The 15,359-nt window shown below is 38.1% G+C and overlaps 1 protein-coding gene across 1 annotated transcript in view; it reads right to left on the bottom strand.

Annotated features, from left to right (window-relative positions):
• LOC103261089 (lipopolysaccharide-responsive and beige-like anchor protein) overlaps positions 1–15,359 on the bottom strand; it is a gene marked incomplete at both ends in the record, with an annotated part of 464,304 nt that overhangs the window by 364,482 nt on the left and 84,463 nt on the right. Inside the window, 2 exons of the mRNA XM_008058703.1 lie at positions 9,512–9,953; positions 13,877–14,036. Of these exons, the coding sequence (XP_008056894.1) occupies positions 9,512–9,953; positions 13,877–14,036 (602 nt within the window). The remainder of the gene's footprint in view (positions 1–9,511; positions 9,954–13,876; positions 14,037–15,359) is intronic.

Below are 15,359 nucleotides of genomic sequence, written 5' to 3'. Positions count from 1 at the left end.
TTTTACCTAAATAAGGGGGAATTCTTTTGAAAGATTTTTTAAATTTATTAACAAAAGGCAAATAGTAAAAACATCTTTCAGATCAATAAGGTTCAGAATTTCCATTTCAGAATTACAGCAGTTTCAAATATCACGAACCTTCATATAAATGCTATTTTATTTAACATACAAATAGTTCACTCAAGGAGAAGAGAGCATTTTCACCTATCACTTTAGTCCCTAAGGATCTAGTTGAAAAGCCAGACCAGCCCTTGAACTTTATCAAGATAAATCCCTGGCATCCACTAATCACCAGAGAGGATCTTCAAATTAGATAAGAGTAAGAATTTTGGCATGGGAATGAACACAAACACCTTTCCTTTCACAAAGGGCCACAACCTGGCAGCCTTTCAGCAAGGTTTTACTCATGTAGCTGTTACTCTAAACTTTCCAGCTATTGCTTGGAAGTTGATAATTCTTAAGATATGAGGAGAGTTGTGATTTCTGACACAGCATTCCTGAGATAAACACATGATCAGAGGGATGCTTTGAAATTCCCAAAGATATTCCACTAGTTCATGGCTGCAAGAAAGGTTTTCAAAAAGTCTCTTGCTAAGGGGGAAAAAAGGGTAAAAAATGGCAGTGTGCTTCCTATCAGACAATATGCTAAATGCATGCCAGACATGTCAGGTTCCACGAAACATCCTGGAAAACGCTGTCACCACAATTACCCTTTATTTTCTACTTCTATAAATTCTTTAAAATATACTACCTAAGCATGGTTTCCAAATATGTTCATGATCTACTCACTTAAGGAATCAGTAAGACATAGGCTTACTTTCTACACAATTTAAAAAGGAATAAATGCTAAAATATATAAAACTTTCATCATTAATAAGGAAGCCAATATTTTTACATTAATATGCTAAATTTTAAAGTTTAGCTTCACTTAAAATATTTATGAGTACTCAATCTAACATTAATACAAATTTAAACAAATTATAAAAATTAAGAACATGTCCAAAAAACCCTGCTCATTTATACCTCTTCCCACCCATTTAGTACAGTCATTGTTATTAACAGTTTAGTATACACTTTTTTGAAGCATATGTGAATATATGTGTATGCATCTTAAAAAATGGGTCACAAATTTCAAACTATACTAGACACTGCTTTTTCCAGGTAAAAATGTATGAATCTGTTCTACTGTTATTCACATTCACTGTTGGACTATAGAGCAGTATCTTTTTTATTTAGTCTTTTTCCATTATCAGGTTGTTTATTTTGTTGTTGTCAAGAAAAGGTTAAATTATGATAAGAACATGTCAAAACAAAAAACAAAAAAACAGAAGCTAACTAAAAGGAAATCACACCGGCAGAATCAGAAGCAATTTGAGCATCTACATGAACAACAACAACAATAACAGATTATAAGCCACTGAGTAAAATAGAAAACTATAAGACCAATCATGAATTGAAAATATGATATAAGAGTTTCACAGTATTTCTTCACAAGGAGTACCTTAACAGTAAAGAAATATAGAAAATACCATTCATGTAAGTAATCGGAATGAGTATCATGAGAAATAAGATAAAACCATGGACCACTTGATAGGATACAAGAAGAAACAGGGTCACTTCTGTGGTGGTCCTGCCAAAAATCAAGTCAAATCTAATCTTGAAAAAAATGAGACAAATCTAAACTAGGGAGATTTTCTAAAAAACAGCTGAGCTGTAATTTTCTACAGTGAAAAGATAATTAAATTCAGGGAAAGAGTCTGGAACTATTCTTCCAGGTTGAAGAAAAAATAAAGACACACAACTAAGCATAGCACATGATTGTGAACTGGACATTATTAAGACGATGTGCAAAACACAAAAGTTATTTGAGGATCAGAAGATGGGATTATATCGATGTTCATTTCCTTATTTCAACAAATGCAATGTAGTGTGTGGAAAATATAGAATAAGTATTAAGAGGTGATGGAACATCGTATCAGCAACCTCCATTCAAATGGCTCAGGAAAAATAAAAGTTCTTTGTCCTAGCAATCTTTCTGTAAACTAGAGCTTGTTTCCAGATAACAATAATACTAACTATATTAAAAGAATATGTTTCATGATGCTAATATATGCCTTACAGGTAGAACTGCCACAAATTTAATAATATATAAAGAAAATGTAACGATGTGCAAACAATACAACAAAAATACCTCTGTGATTTTTATAAACTAAATTAAAACATCCCATTTTACTATGAAATCTTCAAAATTTGACAGAGTTAACCTGAACTTCTATTATCCTTTTATTTTTACAATTTACAAACACAATTGACTCTTGAACAACACAGGTGTGAACTGCATAAATCCACGTAACCATACATTTTTAAAAACAAGTACATTGGAAAATTTTTTAGAGATTCACAATAACTTCAAAAAACTCACAAAAGTAGCCTAGAAATATCGAAACAATTAAGAAAATGTTAAGAATGTCAGGAATCAGCTGGGCTCCATGGTTCAGCCTGTAATTCCGTGCTTTGGGAGGCCGAGGTGAGTGGATTGCCTGAGCCCGCGGGTTTGAGACCCGCCTGGGCAATTGGCGAGACCTCATCCCTACAATAAATCAAAAAATTAGCTGGGCGTGGTAGCATGCGCCTGTAATTCCGGCTACTCGGAAGGCTGAGGTGGAAGGATGGCCAGAGCCCAGCAGGTCGAGGCTGCGGTGGCCGGGAGTGGCCACTGCACTCCAGTCTGGGCGACAGAGTGAGACTCCAACTCAAAAAAAAAAAAAGAATGTCAGGAATCTATAAAATATTAGTCCTTTTTATTATTTACTACCCTAAAACATATACAAATCGATTATGAAAAGTAAAAATTTGAGAGGGGGCTTTGAGATGGCTGACCAGAGGTGCCCGGCACTCAGCTCCTTCACAGAGAAGGCCGGAAACAGGGAGTAAGTGATCACACCTCAAGGAGTGTCTAGTAGAGAACACTTGAATTCAGCAAGGAAGTAACAGGGAACCAACCTCAGGGGATGAAAAGAGAGGGAAGCAAAGTAGCTGACCTGGCTGGGATCTGCTTGGAGCCAGGAGAAACTCCAGGGCAGGGAAAAGGTAAGCGAGAGATCCCCAAAGTCCCATTGCCACCATACACTCCTGCAATCCTAAGCACCAGAGAGCCCCCAGGGACTCGCAGCCTGGTACACTCTAGGGAGCTGCCTGGAGCCCACCCAACAGCACTCTTCCAGAGAGAAATTTGTGCTGGGTTCCACACATCCACAGAGACCTGTGTAGCTACAGTATGGTCCCACTTTGAGATCACAAACCCTACTGGACTGCATTCTAGTCCTGGGGCCCTGCTAACATTCCCCCACATACACCTGGAGGGCTGCAGTGTGGGGAAACTGGTTCCAGGCTAGCTGGACCCAGAAGTACAGTGAGGACCCCAGCACTCTAAGCCACACAGTGTCCGACACCCGTGGAACAGGCAAAGCAGCACACTGGGAGGCTGCCCCCAGGACAGAGGGAGCCAAGGCACATGCTCCAGTACCTGAGAGCCACCTGGCCTCTACCCCCAGGGCTCAAATGATCCTACCTTAGCAACCTGAGCTCCTGGGCTCAAATGATCCTACCTTAGCAACCTGAGTGGCTGAGTCTAGAGGTGCAAGCCACAGGACCCAACAAAAAGCGATCTTTTAAAAAGAGAAACAAATCAATAAACTGGTAACTAGACTAACCAAGAAAAAAAAGACCAAAATAAATGAAAAAAGAAAAAAGACATTACACCGGATACTAAAGAAATGAAAAGGATCCTTAGAGACTTTTGTGGACAACAATATACTAACAAAATTAGAAAACCTGTAGGAAAAGGATAAATTCCTGGACACGTACACTCTCCTAAGATTGAAATAGGAATAGATAGAAAAACTGAACAGACCACTAATGAGTAACAAGACTGAATCAGTGATTTAAAAATCTCCCAACAAGAAAAGACCAAGACCAGATGGATGACCTTATAGCTAAACTATATCAAATTTATAAAAAAGAAATAATAACAATTCTTCTCAAATTATTAAAAAACTAAAGAGAAAGGAATGCTCCTTAACAAATTCCACAAGATGAACATTACGCTGATACCAAAACCACATAAGGACATAACACAACAACAAAAACCAATGGCCCATATTCCTGATGAAAAGAGATGTAAAAATCCTCAAAAAAAATACTAACAAGCCAAATCCAAGAACCCAACAAAAAGATAACACACCATGATCAAGTGAGGGTCACAGAGATGGTTCAACATATACAAATCAATACATGTGACACATTACACCAACAAAATGAAGAACAAAAACCATATGATCATCTCAACAGACACAGAAAAGCATTTGATAAAATTCAACATCTTTTCATGATAAAAACTCTAAACATATTAGCCTTAGCAATAGAGGGACAAACCTCAACATAATGAAGGCCATATACAACAAACCCACAGCTGAAATCATACTGAATGGGGCAAAAAATAAGAAAATTAAGGCTAAACAAATTGAAAAAAAGTAAATCAAACTGTCCCTCTTTGTAGATGACAAGATCATATATCTAGAAAAACCTAATGACACCACTCCAAAACTCTGAGAACTGATACATTCAGTAAAGTTGCAAATACAAAATCAATATACAAAAAAATCAGTAGCATTTCTATATACCAATAATGAAGTAGCTAAAAGAAAAATAAAGAAAGAAAGCAATCTTATTTACAATAGCTACCAAAAAAAAACCAGGAATAAATTTAACCAAGGTGGTGAAAGACTTCTTCTACAAGGAAAACTATAGAACACTGATGAAAGAAATTAAAGAGAACACAAACAAATGGAAAAACATCCTATGCTTATTCCTGAAAAAAATTAATACTGTCTTTGGGTTTTTCTATATTTCTAGAGATGGGGTTTCACTCTGCACCTCAAGCTGAACTCAGACTCCTGCTCTCAAACTATCATCCTATCTTTGTCTTCCATGGTCTCCCATGTAGCTGGAACTACAGGCACGTGCCACCACAGTAATATACAGTAAAATGCAGTCTAGTGGGGTCTGTGTTCTCAAAATGGAGAACACAGAAATGCTGGAACTGCTAAGGTGTGTAGGACTCAGTGCAAATCCCACTCTGGAGCAGTGCTATTGGGTGGCCTCCAGGCAGCTCCATAGAGTACATCAGGCTGGGAGACCCCAGAAGGGCTCTTTTCAGTGCTTATACCCCCAGGGACTCTGGTTAAAATGACCATACTACCCAAAGCAATCTACAGATTTATGCAATCCCTATCAAAATACCAACAACATTCCTTACAGAAATAGAAAAAACAATCCTAATATTTACATGGAACCACAAAGGACTCAAAGTAGTCAAAGTAATCCTGAGCAAAAGAATAAGCTGGAGGCATCACACTACCTAACTTCAAAATATATCATAAGCCTATACTAACCAAAACAGCATGATATTTGTCATAAAAATAGATACACAGACCAATGGAACAGAATTAAAAACCCAGAAATAAATCGATGAGTGTAAAGCCAAATGATTTCCAACAAAAGTGCCAAGAACAACCATTGGGGAAAAAACACCCTCTTCAATAAATGGTACAGGAAAAGTAGATATCCATGTACAGAAGAATGATACAGAATCAACCTAAGTGTCCATCAGTGGATGAATGGATAAGAAAAATGTATTATATATATTCCATGGAAGACTATCAAGCCATTTTAAAAAAGAAGAAGAAGAAATTCTGTCAATCGCAGCACCATGGATGGAACTGGAGATCATTAGGTTAAGTGAAAGAACCCAGGTACAGAAAAACAAATATCACATGTTCTCACTCATTTATATGAGCTACAAAAGTAGATCTCATGGAATTAGATGGCAGCAGAATAATAGTTACCAGAGGCTGGGAAGTATGGGCAAAGGAGATAAAGTGAGGTTGGCTAATGAGTACAAACATACAATTAGATAGAAGGAATAAGTACTAGCACTCAATGGCACAGTAGGGTGACTATACTGAACAACAAATATTGTATATTTCAAAACAGCTATAAGAGAAGATTTAGAATGTTCTCAACACAAAGAAATGATAAAGGTTTGAGGTGATGGATACCCTAAATACCTTGGTTTGATCATAACACATGGTATGCAATTTTTAAAATATCACATGTTCCAGGCCAGGCACAGGGGTTCAGCCTGTAATCCCAGCACTTTGGGAGGCATGGCAAGAGGACTGTCTGAGCCCAGTGGTTCGAGACCAACCTGGGCAACATGGTGAGACCTCATCTCTACTATAAATCACAAAAACTAGCTGGGCATGGTGGCATGCGTATATAGTTCCAGCTACTTGGAAGGCTGATGCAGAAGGACGACCTAAGCGCAGCAGGCTGAGGCTGCGGTGGCCGTGAGAATGCCACTGAACTCCAGCCTGGGGCTCAAGAGTGAGACTCCAACTCAAAAAAAAAAACCAAACAAACAAACAAAAAAATCACATGTACCTTTTTAAAAATGTATAATTACTATATATCAATTTTTTAAATTTTTTAAATAAAATAAAAATCCACTCAGTGGATAAAAAAATTAAAATTTATCAAAAGTTACAAACACAACCAGTTCATAGCATCATTCACAATTGAGAGAAATGTAAACCCGCATTAAATCATAACTGCATAAAATTAACTTTAATGTATACTGTACTACTGTTATAATTTTGTAGCTACTTCCTTTGCTATTGTGGTGCGTGTAGGTGTTGCAAGCATTGGCTCCAAATGCCATCTGACACCAATCATTTCAGAGTAAGCAGTTCATCTCTCCAGTAAATTGTGTATCATAGTAAAAAGTGATCTCTCTCAGTGCTCACATTGTTTTCATGTTTAGTACAATACCATAAACCTTGAGTAACACCATGGGACCCATTCAAAGTGCCACCAGTGATGGACATGTTCCCAAGAAGTAGAGAAAAGTCATGACATTATAAGAAAAAGTTGAATTGCTTGATATACTCTGTAGATTTAAGTTTGCAGCTATGGTTGCCTGCCATTTCAAGGTAAATGAACCCCGTGTAAGGACCATTGTTAAAAAGAAAATTTGTGAAGTTGTCAGTGCAATGACACCAGTAAGCGCAAAAAAACACCCCACTCTTTATCTCACATGAAAATGCAGTTTTTTTTGTAGGTGCAGAATTGCTATAAGAAAGATATACCAGCAGGGCTCGGTGGCTCAGCCTGTAATCCCAGCGCTTTGGGAGGTTGAGGTGAGTGGAGTGCCTGAGCCAGCAGGTTCGAGAACCTCCTGGGCAAATTGGCGAGACCTCATCTCTACAATAAATCAAAAAATTAGCTGGGTGTGGTAGCGCATGCCTGTAGTTCTGGCTACTCGGAAGGCTGAGGCGGAAGGATCGCCGGAGCCCAGCAGGTTGAGGCTGCGGTGGCCGGGAGCGGCCACTGCACTCCAGTCTGGGCGACGGAGTGAGACTCCAACTCAAAAAGAAAGATATCCCGGCCGGGCTCAGTGGCTCAGCCTGTAACCCCGCGCCTTTGGGAGGCTGAAGTAAGTGGATTGCCTGAGCCCACAGGTTTGAGACCCGCCTGGGCAGCAAGACCTCATCTCTACAATAAATCAAAAAATCAGCCGGGCATGGTGGCGCATGCCTGTAATTCCGGCTACTCGGAAGGCTGAGGCGGAAGGATCGCCGGAGCCCAGCAGGTCGAGGCTGCGGTGACTGGGAGTGGCCACTGCACTCCAATCTGGGGGACAGAGTGAGACTCCAACTCAAAAAAAAAAAAGAAAGATATACCTATAGACTCTAATAAGGCTCAAGAAAAAGCAAAACCATATTATGACAACTTGAAGCAAATGGGAAATAAAGGATCTAAAGCTGGAGTATTTCATAGCCAGCAAAGGATAATTTGAAAATTTTAGAAAAAAGTTTGGCTTAAAGATGTCAAAATAACAAGAGAAGCAGTTTCTGCTACCCCAGAGGCAGTTGACAAGTTCCTAGACATCATTAAGAAAATCACTAAGAAGAAAGGATATCTTCCTGAACAGGTTTTTAATGCAGACAAAAGTTCCCTATTCTGGGGGAGAAAAGAAAAAAACAGCCACAAAGAACACTTATTAGTAAGGAAGAAAAGTGAGCACTGGGACTTATGGAATTTATGGAAGGAAGAGATGAGCTAACTCCACTGTTTTGTGCAAACACAGTGGAGTTTATGATCAGGACTGCCTTTATTTATAAAGCTGATAACTCCCCTAAGCCCTGAAGTGAAAAAATAAATACCACCTGCCAGTATTCTGGTTGTACAACAAGAAAGCCTGAACAAGAACTAGACTGGTTCCATCAATGATTTGACCCTGAAGTCACGAAGTACCTTGCCAATAAGGGACAGCCTTTTCAAGTTCTTATGATACTGGACAATACCCCTGGTTACCCAGAATTCCATAAGTGCAACAACGAAGTGGTCTACTTGCCTACGAACACAGTATCTCTAATTTGGATCAGGGGTCACTAGGACCTTTAAGTACATCATACACAGTACTCTATGAAAAGGATGGTCAATAACTATGAAAGAGGACACTATGGAGAGAACACCATGAAAGTTTAGAAGTATTACACCACTGAAGATGGTTGTTATAGAAAAATCCATGAAAAGCTCAAGCCTGAAACAATACATTCCTGCTGGAGAAAACTGTGTCCAGGTGTTGTGCATGACTTCACTGGATTTACGACAGAACCAATCAAGGAAATCCTGAGATAAATTTTGGATATGGCAAAAAGGGGAGGGTGTAGGGTTTCAAATTATGGATCTTGGAGAAAGTCAAGAACTAACCCATCCACATCAAAGGAATTAACAGAAAAGGACTGCATGGAAACAAGAGCATTCAAACAAGTGCCAGAAGATGAGGCAGAAGATGTAGATGCACCACTGGCAGAAAGCAAAGTGACACGAGACAACCCTGTGGAAAGTTCTGAGGAGTCAAGGCTGCTTTTGACTTCTTTTACAACATGGACCCGTCTATGATGTGGACACTGAAACTAAAGCACATCGTCGAAAAAGAATGGGTATCATATAGCAACAGTTTCAGAGAAATAAAAAAAGAAAAGTCAGACAAACTATGACTTAAATTTCCAAAAAGTTACACCGAGTGTGCCTGCCTCTAACCCCTCATCTTCCTTCTCCTCTTCAGCCTACTCAGCGTGACAATGATGAGAATGAAGACCTTTATGACAATGCACTTTCAGTTAATAGTAAAATATATTTTCCCTTCTTTATGATTTTCTTTTCTCAAGCTTACTTTATTGAATATGCATAACATAAAAAAGTGTCAACTAATTTTTTATGTTATCAGTAAGGCTTCTAGTCAACATAAGTTATTGGTGGTTAAGTGTTGTGAAAAGTTGTATGTGAACTTTCAATTGCAGGTGGGAGCACCATCCCTAAAAGCCCCATATAGTTCAAAGGCCAACTGTAGAAGCTTATCAAAACAAAAAACTATTTATAGTACCTGTCAAAAGATCTGAACTGCACAGGTTGTTCAACAGATAGATCACCAAGGGCTCCAAGGCAGGCTGGTGGCAGAAGGGCAGGATCCACTGTGACTCCATCTGCTGGTATGTTAACCAAGCTTCGGAGAATGTCCTTCACGTTGACATTTTTTGAAACTGAAACTGACGGGGTAGCCTTAGGATCCAACTCATTTCTTCCGTCACTTTTGATTTCCTGGGATTTATTGACTTCTAAGGAAAGAGTGGACAGTACCTCACTGATTGCATCTGGGCCTGCGATGACACTAGAAGGTGCTGTATGAGGTGTTACATCCACACTGCCCCCTAAACCAGTAGTTGTTTCCTCCCCAATGCCTGAGTCCCTCCTTCGAGCAGATGATGTGCTTTCAGATTCTTCCACCGATGCTGGAGTTAAAGTGCTGAAGGCTGCTGAGGTGTTTTCTACCCAGAAACAGAAGAAATACACAAACAAAAAACTTAGAACTGATTTTAAAAGGTATACTCAGTCCTAAAGCCATCATTAATTTTAAATTATGAAATGCATTATGTTCTAAAAAAGCAAAAACTAATCACATAAAATTTATAAATATACTGAGTGAATGTACCTATAAGCAAAATAGGTGGAATAATAAAATATATACATATATAAAAATAATAAAATACTTGCAAACAGATAAATAAAGTCCTGGAAATAGGTCATGATATACCAATCGGTAGCAACACAGGTTGAAAGCCACTGGCCTATAAGAAAAAATCCAAAACCCTAGGAGAAAGTAAAACCCTCTAGCTCAAACATGGTTTTTGCAGCTGGAAAACGTGTTACCTCTCCTACATGCATAAATAACTCAATGATCTTTAAAATTCAGTTTAAAAAGGAACATCCCCTTTTCACTCTGTTTGACTTTCAGTGCTTTCAAACTTTCACCCATCCTAACAAAAATGCTCTTCTCAAGGTCACCAACGCCTGCAGTTGGCTAAATCCAAAGGTGAGTTCTCAGTCCTGATAACACTTCATGTAACAGCAGCAGCTGATTATTCCCTCCAATTAGATATCGCTTTATTCACGTGGTTTGCAGGACACCATGCATTTCTGGTTTTCCTTCTACTACATCACTGGTTGTTCCTTCTTAACATTCTTCACTTCTTTTTCTCCCTGATTTCTTAAGTGTGGAGGGATATAGGGCTCAATCCTTGGTCTATCTATATGTATTCCTTTGGTGATCTCAGTCAAACTCCAAGTTTTAAATACACTATAGCCAACCTCCCCAAAAAAAGTCAGGATTGTTGTACTGAACTGCTACCCTATATCTTCTTTTATTTGTCAAAAAGACATCTCAAAGTCAACATCTTGAAAACTGAATTCCTTATTCTTTTATCTTTCCCTGAAAATCTGTTACACCTTTAGCTCATGCCACCATAACTTGTAATTATTCTTGGCCATCATTTTTCTTGGCAACCCACATTTAATGTTTAAAAATAGTGTTTTTCTACCACAAAACATCTAGAATCTGACTACTTCTTACCTTCTCTACATTTACCAACTAGTCCATCTCACCATTACCTCTTGCCTTAATTACTGTCATATCCTCCTAACTGGTTGCAGAAGATGGTTACTTTAATGATCCTACTGCCTCATGCTTCCTGCTAGTCACCTCCTTGAGAAGTCCTTGAATCTGGACAGGGCATGACTTACATTAACCAACAGAATACGACACGGGAAGCACTGAGTTAATACTGGGCCCCAGTTTTAAGATCTGGCAGCTTTTGCATTTCCAGAATTCCTAAGAGCTTCTATAAGACACCTGGCTGATTTCTGATCTACTTTGCTTGAAAGAACATGTGGAAAGACCATATGGAGAGAAAGAGGTCCTCCAAACTAATGAAGGAAAACAGGAATCTAATTGAGAACATGTGTCAAGGCCCTAGACATGAAACCCCAGCTCAGCTGTTTCAGTCAGTCAGTCCCAGCTCTTAGAGCCATCCCAGCTGAGACACTAGACACACAAACAGAAAAGCCAAAATGCCCTTCAACAGATGAATGAACAATGGGTGAATTAATGAGTGAAAAGGGATATGAGAAATTTGTAAAAATCTATTGAGAGGTGACAGTAGAATCCCTAAATAAACTAGTATGAAACAAAATTATTTTAAAAGAATACTGTATATATGATTTTATTTATATAGGATTCTGAAAAGCCAAATACTATATAGACGGGTATCACATTAGAGGCTGCCTATGGCAGAGGTGAATTACAAAAGGAGAACTTTCTGCAGTGATGGAAATATTCTATATCTTGACTGTAGTGGTGGTTATACCTCTGTATACTATCAAAACCCATCAAACTATACACTTTAAAGGGTTTTACTGTATGAAAACTATTCCTCAATAAACCTGACTAAAAATTAAAGTCAATTAGCAAAAAAATAAAATAAAAAGAAAGAAACCATCTTAAGATTTTCCACGTCCAGCAACCATCATCTGGAATAGAAATTCCCACTGTGACCTATCTAAATCTAACTCACAGAATCATGAAAATAAAATTAAACCAGTTATGGTCCTCAGTCACTCAGCTACAAGGCGGTATGCTACAGCAGTACAAAGCCAAAGCACTGGCGTTCCTCCCTTTTTAGGCGTGGGTCCTCAACACAGAATCCAGAGTGTCACTTTTAAAAACATAAGTCACTTGTGACTCTTCTATTCAAAACCCTCCACTGATTTCTCATTTCTCTTAGAAAAAAATCCACACTCTGCTAGCGAGGACACAGAGAAAAAGGAATGCTTCTACACAGCTGGTGGGAATGCAAACTAGTGCAACCTCTTTGGAATACAGTGTGGCAATTTCTGAAAGAAGTAGAAATTGACCTTGCATATGACCTAGCAATTCCCCTACTGGGAACATACCCGGAGGAACTCAAATCATTCTACAGAAAAGATACCTGCACACGTATGTTTGTTACAGCTCTATTCACAATAGCAAAAACATGGAACCAACCATGTTCCCCATCAAAGCTGGACTGGATTAAAAAAATATACACAATGGAATATTATGCAGCCATAAAGGACAAACATATGGACTTTGCAGCAACTTAGATGGATTTAGAGTCGATTATACTCAGTGATCTACCACAGAAACAAAGAAAAGAGTACCATATGTTCTCACTCATAAGCAGACCTTGAACAATTATCATAATACTATAAGAAAGGGATTGGCAGTAGTGGGACACTGCCAGGGGAGTCGGGGCAGTTCAGGGAAACTGCTAGGGGAGGAAGGGGCACACCTCATCAACAAGGGTACCTACATAATCAACATTTGTATACCTACCCCTGAATTGTACCCCACATCTTTAAAATAAAATAATAAAAATTCACACTCAGACATTCCTGCCTATTCCTGGTATTTACCCTTGTCACATTTTTTTATTTTATCAGCACTTTTACCACCTTCTAAGATACAATTTATTTATTGCACGTATCTGTTTTCTATTCCCTCCCACAAGAATATAAGCTCCATGAGAGCAGAGATATTTTTTCTTCTGTTTTGTTCATAAATATGCTCACATACCCAATAGGTATATGAGTAACTAACAAATAAACTGGCTCCTTTGGGCAGAGCTACTTTTATAACTGTAAAAGCTACTTATCTATCTATACTTTTATATCTGGCAACTACTTTTAAGACTAATTATTAAAGTTATTTGTCCAACTTGGATGCAGCTGGAGGCCATTACTGTAAGCAAATTAACACAGAAACAGAAAACCCAATACTGCATGTTCGCACTTATACATGGGAGCTAAACACTGAGTACACATAGGTATAAGGATAGGAACAACAGACACTGGGATACCAAAAGGGGAAAGGGAGAGAAGGAGAGAAGGGAGCAAGAGTTAAAAAACTACCCACTGTGTACCATGCTCCACTTGGGTGACAGATTCAATAGAAGCTCAAACCTCACCATCACACAATATACCCATTTAACAAACCTGCACAAGTACTCCTTGAATCTAAAATAAATTTTTTTTTTAATTATTTGTTCAAAAATCTCTCACAGAGAAAATGAGTTAGTTATTCCTCATGGCAAATGCTGAAGTTGATAAAATTTTCCAAATTCTTTATTTATTAAAAATATCATTTTGTAACTTACCTTTTAATTAGATGGTTCATTTTAAGAACAAAATATATCACCCAACTGCAATTGACTACATGATACTTGAAATAAAACTATTTAGTTATTAATAAAAATGCATGTTCTCACTTCACAAATACGTAAATGGATATAAACTCCAATATCAATATTTTCACCATCAAAAGTAGGTAACATTTTACTTGATCTTTGGTACAAGGAAATAAAAGATGGAAACTTACCAGGGAGTGACACATTCCCATTTTCACCACCAGTTTCCTTACATGACTGGCTATGCCTTTCATTCTGGGGTTCCAAAATGTCTCTGTACTTGGAGACCATAAGAACAGAGATAAAGTATACAACTGCCAAGGCTAAAAATTGAGCTTGTTTGCTATCCTCCTGGGAAAAAAAAATTAAAAGCAGTTGATTATGCCACCATTAATTAACATGACTTAGTTTTATTCCATATTACAATATTTAAATATAAAAGACAAGGGCCAAGGAAAAGTTCTTAAAGGGAATTTAAAGTGAACTACTACTCCAGTGAGTAAACAAATGATAAGAAAGCAGGCCAGGTGCAGTGGCTCCACATTTGTAATCCTAGTAAGTTGGAAGGCCAAGGAAGGAGGATCGGATGAGCCCAAGAGTTCAAAACCATCCTGGGCAACACAGCGAGACTTTGTCTCTACAAAAAAAAAAAAAAAAAACTAGCCAGATGTGGTGGTATGCGCCTGTAGTCCCAGCTATTCAGGAAGCTGAGGTGAAAGAATCACCTGAGCCCAGGAGGTTGAGACTGCAATGAGCAGTGATCATTCCACCGCACTCTAGCCTGAGTGACACAGTGAGAATCCAACTAGACACAAAAGAAAACAAACCAAAAAAAAACCATTTCTTTGCATTCAAACTTAGCTAAACATTTGACACAAGAAGCTCAGCATTTGGCCTATAACAATTTTTGATATACCTTCCTCACTAAGCTTAATCACTTCTAACTTTTGATTTAAAGTAAGAGATGTGATCCTTCCTTTCACCTGAACACTTGGAAGCCACTGTAGGGTAATTAATTGGCCAATTGCAACACTGTTGTATCTCAAAAAACAGGGTCGCCCAAGGAGAGGGAAAATGGCTATGGCTAGCTGGTGAAGTGCTCAGACCAATATTTATCAATTAAGTTTGCGGTCTTATATGGGCTTGATTTGTTGTGATAGTAACATTAAAGACCACTTATCACAGATCACCATATAATAAATAAAAAGATATAATAATAAAAAGACCTGAAATGCAAGAATTAACCAACAAGTGAAATAAAGACATGAAGTCAGCACATGTTGTTGGATAAATGGCACTGATAGCCTAGCTCAATACAAGGTTGCCACAAAACAACAACCTGTAAAAAATGCAATGTCTGCAGTGTGCAATAACGGAAAGTACAATAAAATAAGGTATGCCTGTAAAAAGAAACTAATGGTAAGAGACTAAAAGCTAGTAAGTGTCAGAAGTTTGGGATACAATTTCCAAAAAAAAAAAAATCAGGCTCTTCCTAAATTGCTCCATGTGATACAATTCTTAGACCTATTTGTAATCTGACAAAATCTATAGAATAATGTGTAACAACTTCTTAGTCTTGTTGGAAAAAATAAGTGTATATTTTTCCTTTTTTATTAGCCATCCTTTTTTCTACAGACATGACTATGGTCTTCTGCCATACAATTCTGCTATTAT

The sequence above is a fragment of the Carlito syrichta genome, unplaced genomic scaffold, assembly GCF_000164805.1.
Source record: "Carlito syrichta isolate Samal-C Ts95f unplaced genomic scaffold, Tarsius_syrichta-2.0.1 Scaffold303603, whole genome shotgun sequence".
Taxonomy (NCBI): Eukaryota; Metazoa; Chordata; class Mammalia; order Primates; family Tarsiidae; genus Carlito; species Carlito syrichta.
The sequence above is the reverse complement of the archived record's forward strand: the minus strand, read 5'-3'. Positions and strand labels throughout refer to the sequence as shown.